At 45.8% G+C, this 17,608-nt stretch overlaps 1 protein-coding gene across 4 annotated transcripts in view; it reads left to right on the top strand.

Annotated features, from left to right (window-relative positions):
- The first annotated feature begins 4,002 nt into the window (after positions 1 to 4,002).
- Positions 4,003 to 17,608, top strand: part of PPFIA1 (PTPRF interacting protein alpha 1) — an 89,694-nt gene continuing 76,088 nt past the window's right edge. For all 4 annotated transcript variants that reach the window (XM_060105547.1, XM_060105546.1, XM_060105545.1 and 1 more), the window contains exons 1-2: positions 4,003 to 4,108; positions 5,364 to 5,627. In XM_060105547.1, coding sequence (XP_059961530.1) covers positions 5,364 to 5,627 — 264 coding nt within the window. In that variant the 5' untranslated portion in view covers positions 4,003 to 4,108. The remainder of the gene's footprint in view (positions 4,109 to 5,363; positions 5,628 to 17,608) is intronic.

The following is a 17,608-nucleotide window of genomic DNA, read 5'->3' as shown; positions in this document are numbered from 1 at the left end:
TGGGAAGGATACAGGAACAGCCGTGTGGGGAATTATCTTAAGAACTAAATGAGACGAATAGTCTTCTTTCTTTCCCTTTCTCCTTGTCTGTCAACCCCTCCTCACCTTGGCAGGGATACGTGGGAAACCCAGACAGGGTTGGTTCTAATGGCTAAAGTCATCAAGCTAATGAAGCCCAGGGCCTCACCTCCTCCGCAGGGGACTGGATTACTGGGGCAGCACTGAGACCCACTGATAAAGTGCTTACTCTTTGGGGGCCCCTTTAAGAGACCATTCCTTGCTCACAAGCATAGTGATGAGATCAGCAATTAGGACCCCCAGTTCACTCAAGCCTCCAGTCCCAGCTCTTCCCAAATTAGCTGGATGCTGCTGGGCAAAGGCTATTTGCATCTCTGAGCTTCAGTTTCCTCCTCTTAAACGGAGAGCCACATCCTCCATCACCCACCCCCAGCTCAGACCTCTCCACCCCACCCCACCCCAGAGTAGTATTGTCCCACCACCATTCATTAGGTTGCTTTACATATTCCAGTAGACTTGGGACACACCCAGATCTCCGTGATAGAGGCCAGGCCACATTCTGATCTCACCTCTCCTCCCAGGCCCCTTACCTCTCTAGAAAGGGGAGGTGGCCCAGGCCATGCTCAAGGTTGACAGCTACATCATCTGGAGAGTCAACGCTGGCAGGCACATTTGTGAAAACACAACTCTGGGCACAGTAAAAAACACTCTACCCCCACCTGTACTCCCATATTTTATCTAGCCTTTAATAGAAGAATTGGAGGGAAAACATTTCTCGTGTTCATTGTTTTCCTGACTGAGCCTCTGAAATATTTTTCAGGTGAATACTTCTGGGACAGAGTTTAGTTGAGTGATATAGATATAACTACATCAGAATGTCATCTTAGCTTCCAGAAAGCAATGTGCCATGGTTTGTTCTTGCCTAGGTTTTATTAAAGTAACACTGGTGGGTTTTTTTTCCTCTGATGATAAAAAGAATGCACATTCGTGATAAAGTATCTGGAAAGCACAAACTAGCACAAAGAAGAAAGTGAAAACAACCCATTGTCCCCCTCAAAGACAACCCCTGCCAACAGGCTGACATTACCTCTTTCTAGGAGTATCTCTGTACATACATATATAGAGAAATGTAAGAAACGAATTGAACTCAGTAACAATGTTTTCACATATAGACATACAGGTTTTTGTTTTACAAATTTGAGATTTAAAATTGAATTTCAGGGCCTCCCTGGTGGCGCAAGTGGTTAAGAGTCCGCCTGCCGATGCAGGGGATACGGGTTCGTGCCCCGGTCTGGGAGGATCCCATATGCCGCGGAGCGGCTGGGCCCGTGAGCCATGGCCGCTGGGCCTGCGCATCCGGAGCCTGTGCTCCGCAACGGGAGAGGCCACAACAGTGAGAGGCCCACATACCGCAAAAAGAAAAAAAAAAAAAAAAAAAAAAAATTGAATTTCACTTTTCAAAAATATTTCATGTAAGACTCATTTTATTAAAATTGTATCACTTTGATTAATATCAATAATATTTAGAATTTTTCAGATACAAGATAATAAATTTTAGATAATACAGACTTCAACTAAACACCAACTTTTCTTTTTTGAATTAGGGCTCACACTCTATATACTTGTGTGTCACTTGGTATTTTTTAAAGTTTTTTTTCCCCATTAAAAAAATTAGGTATATGTTGATAAAATAGATAACCAACAAGGACCTACTGTATAGCACAGGGAACTATACTCAATCATTTTGTAATAACCTATAAGGGAAAAGAATCTGAAAAAAAATATATGTATGTATAACCAAATCACTTTGCTATACACCTGAAACTAACACAACATTGTAAATCAACTATACTTCAATTTTTTAAAGTTAGGACACAATTTACACATTAATGTACAGTTCTGTTAGATTTGACAAACGCATGCAGTCATGTACCTACCACCACAGTCAGGATAAAGAATTTTGCCAGTCATCTAAAATATACCTCTGAATGTCATCAAGCTTTCTGTCATTTGCAGTGCAATGGTTTAACCAGTCTTTTTTTGTGGGCCATTTGAGGTTGCTTACAATTTTCCTCTTAACTGATTTTGCAATCTGAGGGAATGAAATGAATGCATGAAAATGAGTGAAATCTGGGATTCTCTGTTTCCTGCCGCTATACCAAATGGGCTTCTCCCTTCTCTGCTTGGAAAACTGCTCATCCTGAGACCCAGCTCAGATGTTATCCCTCTGTGAAGCCCCTGTGATGCCAATGGAGAGTTGGTTCCTCCTTCCTCTGTGGTCCCAAGGCACCAAGTCACACGCTGTTTCTAGGACAGACATTGTAATAGTCTGTTTCTCTTCTCCCCTCCAGGCTGTGAATTGGGGGCAGTTGATGTCTTTCGCAGTCCTGTGTTCCCCAAACCTAGGCCATGCCCGGCTCACAGTGTTCTATAAATGTTCATGAAATGAATGAACATTCTACTCTGTTGAACACAATTTTAGTATTGCGCTGATATTTTAGGAGGCAGGTACTTTCTGAGCATGGTGCCAATATGGGCTGGATGAATTAAGCTGGTACTGGTACTTGAGGGGAGCTGGGTGTTTTCCTCTGTTACAGACCCTGGATCAGGGATGCCAATTCATATTTATGTGGAGTCATTCAAATATTTATTGAGTGAACAAATACGTGGATGAAAGGTGTGGTCCTGGACTTGGGAGGTAAGAAAGCCAATCAGACATAGCGCCTGCTCTTGGTGAGCTCACAACTGGGAATCAAGGAATCTACCTTGGAAGGCTTCACCCCCCTCCCCCGCCATGCAGCCTTCACTTAGACTTAGCCAGACAGCGGCCAGTGTCACTTGGCAACAATGCCTGGACATTTTGTTTTGCCAAGAGTTTGTGATCCAGGAGTCAGACCTTGAGTGGGGAGCATCTGCTTTAAGTTATTAAAGGTGTTTTTATTAATCTCTGCATCTGCAATATATAGCACAGGACTTGGCACATAGCAGGGGTTTTTAAAAGTTTGAGCAAGGATGAAATATGGATCTGTATAAGGATAACAATGCTAAGAAAGATAAAAATGACCACCATTCGCTGAGTTCCTCCCCAGCCAGGTCCTTGACTGGGTGCTCCTGAACATTCTGTATAACAGCCCTGGGGTAGGTCTGTATCACTCTCCCATCTTACAAGTGGGTTCCCCCGCGGTGCCCAGGCCCACACCGCAGGGAGAAGTATCTGCTGGAAGTTGAACCAGGTGTGCCTAGCTCCAAAGCCTGCCTTCTCGACACAGCGCCCAGGAGCCTCAACATCAAACGCTGCCCATCTCTGCCTCCCCAGGTACTGCAGGTAAAGCTCGGTAATGGGTCTTGCGTAGAAACCGCGTCCTTCCGAGTCGTGCAAGGACCGGTTCCTAAGAGGCTCCGGAGGCCACACCGTAGGCTCCGACCAGCTGCAAACAGGTGACTTGCACTGGGGTGCGCTCCGGCGTAAGGTGTGTAGCCGTGACCTTCGGGAAGTGTCGGGCTCAGAACCTGGCACCCAGTAGACGCTCGATAACGGCCTTCGGTGTCCTCCGCGGCTGTAAGCGGAGAGTTGGGGGCAGCCCCCGAGGTGGAAGACGCTGCTCGGGAAGAGGACCAAACCCCGGAGCCCGGTGCCGGAAATCAGGAGCGGCGAATCGACCGAGGCTCACCCACCTGGGCGGGGCCGGGGGCGGGGCTTCTACTGTATCCACTCAATCGGCGTCCGAGAGGCGAGCCCGCCCCCCTGAGGAGGCGGTGCTTGCACACTCGGCCGCCCCCTGGGTTCCTCCCCCGGGGGACGGGGCGGGGCGTGCCGGCGGCGCTCGGCGCTGACGCTGCGCCGACGCGCCCGACGTCGGGCACGTTGACGCCGGCGACGCGCAGCCGGGCCCGCTCCTCCTGTGCTCTGCCAGTGTCCGGCCGCAGGCCGGCCTTAGTGACTGGGGGCGGCGGGCCCGGGGCCGCGGGCGCGGGCGCGGGGCGGGCGGCGGGCGCGGGCTGCCTTCGTCGGGCCCCGAGCTCGCCTGGAGCGAGTAGCCGCCCGCGAGCCGCCGCGGAGCCTCCTCGCCCGCTCCCGCCGGCGAGCAAGGTAAGGGATAGGGGGACTGAAACAGGGTTGGGGCGGAGCGGGGCCCCGGGCGCCGGCGCCCTCCCCGCGGGGGCCGCGCGGCTGGTGAGTGTCAGCCCCGGGGGAAGGGTGCGCAGCGGGGCCCGGGGTCGCGGGGGCAGGGGGCGGGGCCCGCGGGACCCCCGACGAACGGGCTCTCAGGGCCGTGCGCCCCCCCTCCCTGACCCCAGCGCCAGGTGAGCCGCGCCCCCGGGGACCCCAGCGCTGGGCGCGGGGGCGAGGACCTGTGGCCGCAGGAAGTCCCGAGCCAGGCTGGGTTCCCGTGGTGAATCGTTCTCGCCACCCTGGCGTCCGGGCTGCTGCAGCACCGGGTGCGGGTGCGAGCGGGCTAGAGTCGTTGTCACTGTCAGTTGCGTGGTACGCGGTCCTGGGCATCTCCGTCCCGGGGGTCCGCCGAGCCCGGAATACCGGCGGCAGCCTCGGTAACCGGCCCCCTGCCCCTCGCCCCGTCATTATATTTGAGACACTTAGTAGCCTCTCGTAATCTCACCTTTCACTTTTCCTTCCTTCCTAGCCGTGCACGTCTCTCTCGACCTGCTATATTTCCATTGTGGAATTTTCTTTGGGGGGGAGGTGTCTGTTAGTTTACGTAAGTTAGGTTGACTGACCAACCATTGCAGCCGTTGAAAAACACTTCTCGCGCCCTTAACGAGTCCAGTTCCTTTTATCGCTCACCAAATCCAGCCCAAGAATTCAGGGAGCCGTCAGTCCTTCCTAGGAGCTGACTGCACACATTCCTCTAAGATGCCTGATGGATTTTGTACTTGTCAGTTTTACTGGCTGTATGCTCCTTCTGTGCTTTTCCTGAAAAATGATTGGGTGGCACGTGTTCTGACTTTCTCTCCCCCACCGGGAAATAGAAAGGAAAAAAAAAAAGGTTACAGAAGCACACTTGTTTTCAACAACTAGAAAGTACAGCTTTGCAGAGAAAATGCCACAGGGTTTGTTCTTTATGTGAGGGTAGTCTTCTTTGGTCTTTACTCCTTCACTGGATTATTGTCAGTATTAAATGTCTTCATCTTGTGTGTTTTGGGCACTTTGGATATGCATGTGTACGTTTTCCCAGTTTTTTTCTGTACAGAGCATAGCAGTCAGATCTGGGAATAATGAGGCTGTCAGCCTTTCACTTAGCAGCTACAGATAGCTATAAAGTTGCAGCTTTGTGGAAGCCTTTATTTTGCACCTGATGACAGTGGTCTGGGTCTTTCATTTCAAGATGATGTGCGAGGTGATGCCGACCATCAGTGAAGCAGAAGGCCCCCCAGGAGGAAGTGGGAGCCATGGGTCCAGCTCCCCTTCACAGCCAGATGCAGATTCACATTTTGAACAGTTGATGGTCTCCATGCTGGAAGAGAGGGACCGTCTCCTTGACACTCTGAGAGAGACCCAAGAAACGCTGGCATTAACCCAGGGGAAGTTACACGAGGTTGGTCACGAAAGAGATTCCTTGCAGAGGCAGCTCAATACTGCGCTTCCACAGGTATGGGTGATTTTCACCTGAGTTTTTTCTAAACGCTTTTTTACGATGTTGAAATTTTTAGATGTTTATTTTGCGTAATCACTTGTGAAATGGTGGTTCTGTTATTTGTAAGTCCCATATAGATAAAATTCCTGAGGATTAAACTTCTTAGTGAGAACAAACTCTGGTGTACCATAAAGTTCTGTAGAAACACCTTGTTGCTCTTGTTCCCCTTTGGAGCGGCAGAAGGAACTGCCTAGATTTGGAATAGTGCTCCAGAGTTTTTGAAAAAGGGCCATGAAGTAACCAAGCTCTGTGGTGCCTTTGGTTTTGCTGTCTTAAGCTATTCCTTGCCTAAATGTGTATTTCCATGGGTTGTATTATGTATTTCCAATTTCCTAATGAAATTTACTGGACAAAGAGGATTGATTTCACAGGAAAAATATTTTTACAGTCCACCTTTCTCAGAACACCAGTGTTTTGTAAATCAAGTTGGTTTTAGGGGATAGAAGACTGAAGATGGATTCCTTTGGAACTTTCTCTTTGGCAGATGAGAATTATAAAGCTTACAGTCACACTAAAGTTTTTCATCTAAGGATATTGTGTTTGGAGCAGTGTTTCAAGGCCTTTTCTTATGGAGCCTAGTGAGGATCTAATGATAGGAGCAGGGAGAGGGTGTCAGCTAGAAGAGTGTGCGCTGGGTGGCACAGAGCACAGTGGGAGATGTGTATGTTACTTGGGTGTTTACGAGCTGTGTAGGTGCCATTTTACCTATTCATAATAGGTGCCTTTATGGTGCTTTCAGGTAGACCTGAATAAGCATGCATTTATTCTCTCATGATGGGTCTGCAGTGGTAAATTAGTAAATGAATATTTACTAGCCTTAATGCATTTCTGGGCTTTAGTCAATTCTCCTGAAACATGGATAAGCTAAACATTTGGATTCCCTTTTTAGCAACAATAATTTGATGTCAGTGCTGTAATGTTCTGTCTTGGTCAATTTGAGAATCATTAAGTTTTTTCTCATTTGAATCTTGTAAATTACCAAGTTTGTTTGGGTCAGATTTTATTACCACAAGCTTAGAAGGGTTGGCCAAATTATGTTTTACTGGGATTTTATTGTAGTATTTGTAAATCTTTTTAGTACTTTGGGTTTTTTGTTTTGTTTTGTTTCTTTCGTAACTGTATTTGTCTTCTTGTAATTTGAGGTACATACACTGAAGTGTAGTTTTTTGAAAGGATGAGCACAAGGGCTGTAACAAGTAAGGGACAGGAGTTTTGTAAAGTCCAGTCTCATGCCGTGGACGTTGTCACAGCAGCCAGTGGGACAGTCGTTCAGTGATTTGTTACTAGCTGCTGCTCCGTGTTGTAGCCTGGGAATGCCTTGTTAAGTGGAGAATGTGATGATGTCACCAGCTCACCTCACCACCTGAGCACCTGAGTCCAGCGTTTCAGAAACACAGGAACCATTAAGTAAACACTTTTTGGATCCTTCCCTTTCTTGGCATTTGTCTTCTGTTTGGTGGCTAATTGTGTGACCAGGTAGGCGTGTGAATAAACTCCTGCCAGATTATGTAGGCAAGTAATAGTGTACTTAAGAAAAACTTAACTGTAACAGAACATACATCAGAAAAATTCACAAATCATAAGTGTACATCGCAGTGAATTTTTCATTAAGCGAACACACTCTTGTAACCACTGCCCAGACCAACAAATAGAACATTACCAGGCTTCCCAGAAACCCCCTCCCACCCACTCCCAGTAATTGTCTCCCAGAGCTAACTGTGGTCTCGACTTTCTGCCGTTGATTAATTTGGCATGTTCTTGACTTTATGTAAATGAAATAAAGTAACGTGTATATTTTATTTCTTGATTCTTCCATTCAACATTATCTTTGAGAGCTCTATCCATGTAGGTTTGTTCGTCCTCATCTGCTATTTAATAACCCAGTGTACGAATGTACCATAATTTATTCTTTCTGTTGTTCATGGGTATCTGGGTGGTTTCTAGTTTTTACAAATGCTGCCCTGAATGTTCTTACTTGCTTTTTGGTGCAGATATGTATGTGTTTCTGTTGGGCGTGTTCAAAGGAGTAGCACCGCCAGGTGATGGAGTATGTTCAGCCTTAGTAGGCTCTATCCAAGGTGGTGTGACCGTTGTCCTGCCCCCCACAGTGTGTGAGCCGTTGGTTGTTCGGCCCCTCGGTATCGTCAGTTCTTTGGCTGTAGCTGTGTGGTGGTGCTGAGCGGTAGGAGCTCAGTGGGGTGGGGACCTGCTCCCTGACGGCCAGTAAACATCCCGGGCGTTCGTTGGCCACTTGCTTACCTTCTTTGACGAAATAATTGTCTTTTGCCCATTTTTTGATTGGGCTGTCTGTTTTGTTTCTTACTGATTTGAAGGAGTTCTTTTTATATATTCTGAGTACGTATATGTATGGCAGGATTTTTTGGGGGTGTGTTTGCCTTTTCACTTTCTCAGTGGTGTCTTTTTTTTTTTTTTTGCGGTATGCGGGCCTCTCACTGTTGTGGCCTCTCCCGTTGCGGAGCACAGGCTCCAGACACGCAGGCTCAGCAGCCATGGCTCATGGGCCCAGCCGCTCCGCGGCATGTGGGATCTTCCTGGATCTTCCCGGACCGGGGCACGAACCCGCGTCCCCTGCATCGACAGGCGGACTCTCAACCACTGCGCCAGCAGGGAAGTCCTCAGTGGTGTCTTTTAAAAAGCATAAAGCTTTTTAAAAGCATCATTTTTTATTTTAATGTACCCCAGGTGATCAGTCTTTTCAGTAATATTTAATGCGCTTTGTGTTCATTGAAAGATATCATCACGAAGTTGCATGAAGATGTTATCCTGTAAAAGCTTTATTGTTTTATCTTTTACATTTAGATCTGTAATCCATCTGAAACTGATTTTTGTTTATTGTGTGAGATAGGGGCCAGGCTTCCTTTTTTTTTTTTCCTTTAAGTGTATGGCTAACCTTTCAGTGTACGGCTAACCTTTCAGTGTATGGCTAACCTTTCAGTGTATGGCTAACCTTTCAGTGTATGGCTAACCTTTAAGTGTATGGCTAACCTTTCAGTGTATGGCTAACCTTTAAGTGCACGGCTAACCTTTAACCTTTCAGTGTATGCGCTTTATTAAAAAAGCATCCTTTCCCCAGTGTGCTGCACTGTCATCTCTGTTGTAAATCAAGTGACCGTAAGTGTATGGGTCTGTTTCTGGACTCCCCTCTGCTCCACTGATCTTTTTGTCTCTTTTGCACAAATGCAACGCTATCTAAATTACTGTAGATTTAGTCAGTCTTCATATCTGGTAATTTAAATCCTACACCTGAGTCATTATTCAGTATTGCCTTGGCTAATCTTGACCCTTTGCATTTTCAGATAAATTTTAGAATCCACTAGGCTGTCTTTCCCCAGAAAATGTGCCGGGATTTTAATTGAGGTTGAATTTAATTTGTAGACCAGTGCGGGGAGAAATGACGTCTTTTTAATATAGTTCTTATAATCCATGAACACAGTATATATAGTCCTCCATTTATTTAGATCTTCTTTAATTTGTCTTAAAATTTTACAGTTTTCTGTATGTCTTATCCATGTTCAATTAGATATCTCATATTTTTGATACCATTATAAATTACTAGTATGTAGAGATAGAATTAGATTTTCTGTATTCACTTGCTAAATTCATTTATTTCTAGTAATAATTCTTGTATTTTCTATGTATACACAATTATGTCTGCAGATAAGTTTTTTTTTCTTTCTTTCCAGTTGCTATAACCCTTTTTCTTTTTCTTGCCTTATTGTACTGGCTAGGATCTCCAATACAGTGGTGAACAGAAGTAATGAGAATAAATATCCTTGTCTCATTCCCAGTATCAGAGGAAAAGCTTTCACTATTTCACCATTACATATGATATTTACTGTAACTTTTCTTTAATTTTTAAAAAAAATTTATTTATTTTACTTATTTATTTGGCTACTTTGGGTCTTTGTTGTTGCATGTGGGCTTTCTCTAGTTGTGGTGAGCAGGGCCTACTCTTCATTGTGGGCTTCTCACTGCAGTGGCTTCTCTTGTTGTGGAGCACAGGCTCCAGGCACACGGACTTCAGTAGTTGTGGTACGCGGGCTCAGTAGTTGTGGCTTGCAGGCTCTAGAGCGCAGGCTCAGTAGTTGTGGTGCATGGGCTTAGTTGCTCCGTGGCACGTGGGATCTTCCCGGACCAGGGCTCGAACCCATGTCCCCTGCATTGGCAGGTGGATTCTTAACCACTGCGCCACCAGGGAAGCCCTACTGTGGCTTTTATGTAGATATTTTTATGAAAATATGAAAAATTACCTCTATTCTTAGTTTGCTAAGAGTTTTTTAAAATCATGAATTAATGGCTTCCCTGGTGGCGCAGTGGTTGAGAGTCCGCCTGCCAATGCAGGGGACGCAGGTTTGTGCCCCGGTCCAGGAAGATCCCACATGCCGCGGAGCAGCTAGGCCCGTGAGCCATGGCTGATGGCCTGCGCATCTGGAGCCTAGGCTCCGCAATGGGAGAGGCCACAACAGTGAGAGGCCCGTGTACTGCAAAAAAATAAATAAAATAAAATAAAATAAAATCATGAATTAAAATTATTACCTTAAATTTTCTTAAGTATATTTTCTGCAAATTTTAAAACAATCAAGTGATTTTTGTTTTATGTGGTGATTTAACTTTTTAAAAAATTTTGTGATTCTAGAATAATCCCAACCTGATCTTGATGTGTTCTCCTTTCGTTGGATTTTATTTGTTAATTTTGTTTAGGATTATTGCATCTGTATTTAAGGTCTGTAATTTTACTTTCTTATACTTCTTGTCCTTGTTGGGTTTTGGTATCAAGGTTATGCTCGTCTCATAAAACAAGGTGGAAAGTGTTCCTTTTTTACCCCCAGAAGAGTTCCTGTGAGATTGGTGTTTTCTTTCTTAGATTTTTGGAAGAATTGATTGGCAAAACCAGCTGGTGTAGGATTTTCATTATGGGATGGCTTTTAATTTCAGATTTAATTATTTACATGGAAATAGAATTTTTCTGATTTTTATATGTCTTCTTGTGCCTGTTTAGGTAAAGCATTTTCCCCCTGCTAGGAATTTATTCAGGCCACCCAAACTTTCCAATTAGTAAGTGTAAAGGGGTTCATAATATCCCCTTTTAAAAATCCTTGATACTGGTAATTTGTGCTTTGTCTCTTTTTCTTAATCAGTCTCTAGGGCTTTATCAATTTTATCAGTCCTTTCAAAGAACCAACTTTTGGCTTTATTGATTTTTCTTTCTTTAATTTCATATTTGTTTTCTATTTCCTTATTTTCTGCTCCTTTTTCTTCCATCTGCTTTGTGTTTCGTTTGCTATTCTTTTTTCTGGTTTCTTGGGATAGATGCTTAATTGATTTTTAGCCTTCTTTCTTTTCCAGTATATGTGTTTAAGGCTATAAGTTACCCTCTAAACACCATTAGCTGCATCCCACAAATTTGAATAAGCCAAACTTTCATTTATCTTTTATGTAAAAGTATTTTCTAATTTTCATTGTGTTTCCAAAAATTATTATTTAAAAAGTTTTTAAAGAAGTGTGTCGTTTAACTTCCCCATGTTTGGGGAGGTTTTTCTCATTATTTCTGTTGATTTCTAGCTTAATTCCATGAAGATCCCTATCTTAGTCTTTTTGGGCTGCTGTTATAAAATACCATAGACTAGCTGACTTATAAACAATAGAAATTTATTTCTCATAGTACTGGAGGCTGGGAAGTCCCAAGATCAAGGTGCCGGCAGATTCCATGTTTGGTGAGTCCTGTTTCCTGGTTCCTAGATGTCCAGCTTCTTCTCACTGTCCTCACTGGGCGGAAGGGGGCGAAAGGGAGCTCACTGCACTTAGGACTTCACCCTTCCCGGAGTCCGTGCCTCCTAATACCATCATCTTGGGGGGGATGAATTTTGAGGGGGCATAAACTGTCTATCTACTGCAATCCCTAAAGATACCCTGCATTATTTCAATGCTTTGAAATGAGTTGAGCTTTCCTAATGGCCCAATACACATTCATTTTGTGAAGTGTTCCTTGGGCACTTGAAAACAATGCGTATCAGCGGGAATGCAGTATTCTGTGTGTATCAGTTAGATCAGGTTTGTTAATCATGTAATTCAGATTCTGGTAGTCACATTAAATAAAGTAGAAATAGGTGAAATTAATTGTAATATATTTTAGTTAACACAGATATCCAAAATATTATCATTTCAGTGTGTAATCAACATGAAAAAAACTAATGAAATATTTTACGCTCTTTTTTTCATACTAAGTCTTTAAAATCCACTGTGCATTTCCTGCTTGCAGCACATCTCAGTGTGGAGCAGCCACGCTTCAAGTATCACTACCTCATAGCTGCACGTGACTGCATACTGGACAGCCCCCTTCTACTGAGAGATGCATCTTAAAGGCTCCCACTGTGATGATGAATTTGGCTGTTTCTCCTTTTCTACTTCTCTCCATTTTTATGTGTTGATGTTTTGAGATTATGGTATTAGGTACATTCAAATTTAGAATTCTCCTTGCTAGATTGAACTTGTATCATTATGAAATGTTCCTTTTTATCTCTAGTAACGCTTCTTACTTCAGACACTATTTGACAGTGATATCTGCCACATCAGTTTCCTGTTAGTGTTTGCCTGGGTATCTTTTCCTTTCGCCTGATTGTGATCTTATATCTTAACATGTACCTCTGTGAATAGTGTATAGTTTTTATTTTAATCAGTTTGACAGTTTTTGTCTTTTAATTAGCGTATTTGCTCTATTTAAATGTAATTGCAATATTTCAGTTTATAGGTACAGTGTTACTATTTGTGTTCTGTTTGTCCCACCTATTCTGTGTTGTTTCTCTCTTACCTTCTTTCAGAAGTATGAAGTGTTTTTAACTCTGTGTTCCCGTGTCAGTTGTCGGATATACACTCGCAGACACAGGGCGTGTTTTACAGTTCAGCCTAGGTTCGTGCCTGCCTTTACTGCCCCCCTGACACTGCTGTTTTCTTTGACACTCAAACTGCCCAGAACGCCCTCCCACCTCCTGTGTCACTGCTATCATACTTTAAAATTTTAGATACATTTTTGGCATTATCATCATTGTTTTGTACAGTTAATATTGTGATTTATTCTCATAGTTACCCTTTTTGTTGCTTTTCACTTGTTTTTTCATATTTCTGTCAGAGACTTCTTTTTCTCGAAGAACTACTTTCATATTTTTTTTAGTTCATGTCTGTGGGTGATGAGTTGTCTCATTTTCATTTGCCTGAAACGTCTTTATTTTGCCTTCACTTTTTAAAAATAAATTTATTTAATTTTATTTTTGGTTGTATTGGGTCTTTGTTGCTGCATGCGGGCTTTCTCTAGCTGCAGCGAGTGGGGGCTACTCTTCCCTGTGGTGCGCAGGCTCCTCATTGCGGTGGCTTCTCCCGTTGCGGAGCACGGGCTCTAGGCGTGAGGGCTTCAGTAGTTGTGGCTCACGGACTCTAGTTGTGGTGCATGGGCTTAGTTGCTCTGCGGCATGTGGGATTTTCCCAGACCAGGGCTGGAACCCGTGTCCCCTGCATTGGCAGGCAGATTCTTAACCACTGCGCCACCAGGGAAGCCCCTATTTTGCCTTCACTTTTGAAGAATGTTTTTGTTGGGTATAGAATTCCAGGTTGGTGGTTATTTGTTTTTCAGCATTTTATAGATGCCAATCCCTTATCTTCTGACTTCCTTTTTCTGGAAAAGTCAGCTCTCAGTGTTGTTGTGCCATTAAAGGCAGTGCCGTTTTTCCTCTGGGCACTTTAACATTTTCTTTTTGCCTTAGACACCAGAAGAGCTGCTGAAAACCAATGTGTGGTTTTCTTTGTTGAGTCAATGGCTTGATTCTTAACCAACTTTGACCATTATCTTTATAGGTGTTTCTTATTCCCCTTCCTGTCTCTCCTCCACTGTGAGGAGCTCCATTTATATGTACACTAGATCTTTTTAACAGTGTCCTGCGGTGTCTTTTGGGCTCCTTGGATAGACTTTTTTTCCTCTAACTTCTTTTTTTTTTTTTTTTAAACTAATCCATCTTTCAGTTCATTGATCCTGTCTTCAGCTGTGTCCGATTTGATGTTAAGCCCATAGATTGAGTTCTTAAATTCAATCACTGTTATTTTCAAGTTCTAGAATCCGTTTTGATTCTTGGAAAATTTTCCTTTTGTCAAGTATATTTTTTTCTTTTTTTTTTTATTTTTTGCGGTACGTGGGCCTCTCACTGTTGTGGCCTCTCCCGTTGCGGAGCAAAGGCTCTGGACGCGCAGGCTCAGCGGCCATGGCTCACTGGGCCCAGCCGCTCCGCGGCATGTGGGATCTTCCCGGACCGGGGCACGAACCTGTGTCCCCTGCATCGGCAGGCGGACTCTCAACCACTGCGCCACCAGGGAAGCCCTGTCAAGTATATTTTTGAACAGTTGAAGTTGGCATCTGATAACTCTAGTGTATGGGTCCCCTCCGGATCTGTTTCTATTTCTGTTCTTTTTTTCTCTTGGTCCTATTTGTTGTTACGCCCGTTTTTGTTTTTTTAGTTGAGTGTTGGACATTATGTATGAAAAACTGTAGAGGTTCTGGGTGATGCTGTCTTCCTTCAGAGCTTCCTGTGATGCAGACCCAGGGTAGGGTCACAGCTCTCGGTTCAGTCGGGGACTCAGTGACTCGAGGCTGGGAGTCCTTGTAAGCCTCAGTCTCAGCTGCCTTCATCCACCTTCCCCCCAACCCCAGGGTGGAGCCCTCCAGGGTCTCCATCTGGAAGCTTCCCAGGGCCCCTCCTTGGCAGGTCCAGAAGCCCAGTTTTTGTCTCCTGAGCACCATGAGGTTACTGCAACTCAGATGCTCAGCCAGTTTGTGCAGAGTGCTGGGCTCATTTTCTGTGCCTCCCTTTTCTCGGGGAGCTTAGTCCGTAAAATCCTAGCTGACTTGTCAGGCCTGTACTAGAATTTTTGTCTTCCCAGCCTTATGGAACTGTCCAGAGCTCTGTTAGCTAGTCCCCTCTGCTTGACTTTTCACTGCGTTTTCTTCCCAGAGTCAGCGTGGGCAGATGCCCCGAGGGAAGGAGCGCCCCTCCCAGTCTCCCGCTCCCTCACTGGGCTTCCCTTTTCTTTGGAGTCTTGGACCCTCCAGTTTTGGTTGCCTCAGTACCTCTTTGATGGCTTCAGACAGACTTTAAAAATGTATTTTATTTAGCTTTTCTAGTTCTTGGCGGGCTGACCTACAAGCTGCTCACGTACATAACTGGAAGTGGGGAATAAGTGGTGTGTTCTCTCCATCTGAAGCAACACGTAATAGTAAATATATTTGATCATCTTTATTTGATGCAGGAGAACAAGGACCACTGGTCCTTGCTTAGTCCCCACTATTCCGTTTCTAATCAGAATCCCCAGTTTGCCCATGCTCGGCCACTTGAGCTTGGAAAGAAGATGGAGCAAGCGGCCCACTCCCCCTGGAGACAGAGGACCTGAACTCTGGCTCCTCTCGCGGCCATTGTCCCAGCTCCGCACTGGTCTCCCCTCTTCCCCTTGCCCTGTGCCAGCCTGGTGGTGATGACCGGGGCTGGCGGTGGCAGAGGAGAAGGCTGAGGAGGTGGGAGGGGTTATGTGACCTTTGTTCTGTGAATTGATCACATGTGGGTTTTCTTTTTCAGTGTTTAAAAAAAATTACTGCTTTTAGTCTTCCTTTCAATTTCATTTTAAAGTTGAAAATGAAGATTTTATTCTTAAAGTTGAGTGCAGTGATTTTACAGTCTTTTTGAAAGCAACAGTTGAGATTTTTAAAAAGACATCTCAGAGAACTCCAATATATAGAACCGAGAAAAGAGAATGTGTTCAGGCTGAATTGTGGGCAGGACCCCAAAACTGTGCCGCTGTCTCTGCCAGAGTCTGCTAATTCCTGAGACTGGTGGATACAGGACTGCAAGCACCCGAAGGACTAAGGTCCTAAAATCACAGCTTAGTCTGCCTGCGTCAGGAGTGTTGGTTGTCACAGCAGAGGTTTGGGCTGAGCGGGGAGCAGTGTAGCCTGTGCCGGGATCGGAGCGCAAGGAGGGCGGAAGCGCAGCCCAGCCAGGAGGGTGAGAGGGGACAGGAGACGATGCGGGGCGGAGGAAGGGGTGACACCTGGTGGGGTCTGAGGGGCTGCGGCCGTCAAGGCTCGGGCAGGGATGCCCCTGAACGTCTGCGATGCCCCCTCCACGGCACCAGTTATCTGGCAACCGAGGGCCGAGGTCGAGAGGCTCTGGTGGGAAGAATCCCCAGCCTGTCTCAAGCACCAGTGAGTTCGCAGCGGGGTGAGGCTTCACTGTCAGTGCCCTTAGCAAGGGTGGATCAGCACTGCTGAGCTTGAGTGAGTGAGTCAGTCAGGGAGAACTGGCCTCAGAATCAGAGTGAGGTGAAAGTGGCTCAGTGACTCCGCATCCAGGGTGGATTCTAGGGATGCCCTGGACTTCAGGTGGGGCCCTTCCAGTGAGCGTCACTGGCGGCTTTTTCAGTAAGTGGAGGTGGCAAAACCCCTCTCAGGAGACCACGGGTATTTCTAGTGCTTTTGGAACAGTGAATACTGTTCAGTACCACTTTGGAACAGTGTCCTTTCAAAGTCGTGTTCGAGCACCGGCCCTGCCCTCTTCGCACACACTCACTGCGCCGCTGAGCAGAGCCCTCCGTCTCCGTGGGGCCCCTTGTGACCGAGTTGCTTCCGGGTTCTGGGCTCCTGGGAGACAGTGGCAGAGGCAGAGCTCTGCAGCCATTTCGTCTCGAGATAGCGGTGATGGTGGTCGTAGTGGTCATAGTGGTGATAGTGGTGACGGTTTTGGCCTCAGTGGGGAAGGATTGACACCATCTGGTTGAAGGTTGTTAGAGGTCATGCTGGTGCTGCGTGGAGGATGGGTGGGGCGGGGCCAGAAGGGATGGGGAGGAAACCACTGGCGGAGGAGTCACTGGGGTACATGGGCTGAGCTGTAGCGTCACTCAGTACTTCAGGCAAAAGTTTTAAACCCCTTAACGTCACCCATCTTACAGAGCACAGAACAATGTATGTAATATTTTAATAAAGTATACATACTGCTTATGTGTATAATGTATACACTCATATCTTCAAATATTCACTGAGCGCCTGTTCTGTGTCAGGCACTGTTCTGGGTGCTGAATACTCAGTGTGTAGGAAGGGTCCCGTGGCCCAAGATCTCTTCATTTGTGCAAAGAGAAAGAGAATGAAAGACTCTGTGTAGTTGAGTTTGGCCAAGTTTGATGCGTGGACAGGACCGCAGCAGAAGCAGCGGCCGATGCTGGGTGTCTGCGCAGGGGGACTCGGCCGGCGGCTTCCTCACGTTTCCACGACCCTCTGTCCTGCCCGCTCTACTGCTTGAGCTCACACATCCTCGCCTGGCGCACCTCCATTTGGGTGGACTTGGGGCCTCTTGAATTCAGCACGGGCCCAAACAAGCTTTTCCCCACGTCTGTCCCTCCTCCTGAGATGGTACAGTTTTCTACCTAGTCAGGTGGTCAGAAAGCAAGGAGACCGCTTGTCTCCCCTCCTAGTCTCCAGGCCCTGGAGGAGGCACCTTTCCTGTCTCTCGGACGCCGCCTCTGAGGTCCACTGGCGAGATCTGGACCCTCTTCTTCCACCAGGTTGATTCAAGGAGGGGTTGACCCCAGCGACCTCTCTGTCCCTCACCAGCCATACTGGGTTGTAGGACATTCCTCACAGGAGATGTTTTGTTTTCCTGCAGTTTCTTCGTAAATATGCTGTTCTCTCAGAGAAGAAGTTCCTTCTTCTTACCCTGTCTTCTGCTTGCTAGCTCTTAGCGCTAGCTACTGCTAAGTAGTTTGGTAACTAACTCTTCTGGAGAAGCAGTTTTTGCCCTGTATGTAAAGATCCTCAAAAAGGCTCATATTCTTTTTTTTTTTTCCAGATTACTCTTTCATTTATTTATATTTTTTTTAACATGGATTTT

Source organism: Mesoplodon densirostris, chromosome 7 (genome assembly GCF_025265405.1).
Source record: "Mesoplodon densirostris isolate mMesDen1 chromosome 7, mMesDen1 primary haplotype, whole genome shotgun sequence".
Lineage (NCBI taxonomy): Eukaryota > Metazoa > Chordata > Mammalia > Artiodactyla > Ziphiidae > Mesoplodon > Mesoplodon densirostris.
This window is presented reverse-complemented; position numbering and strand designations above follow the sequence as displayed.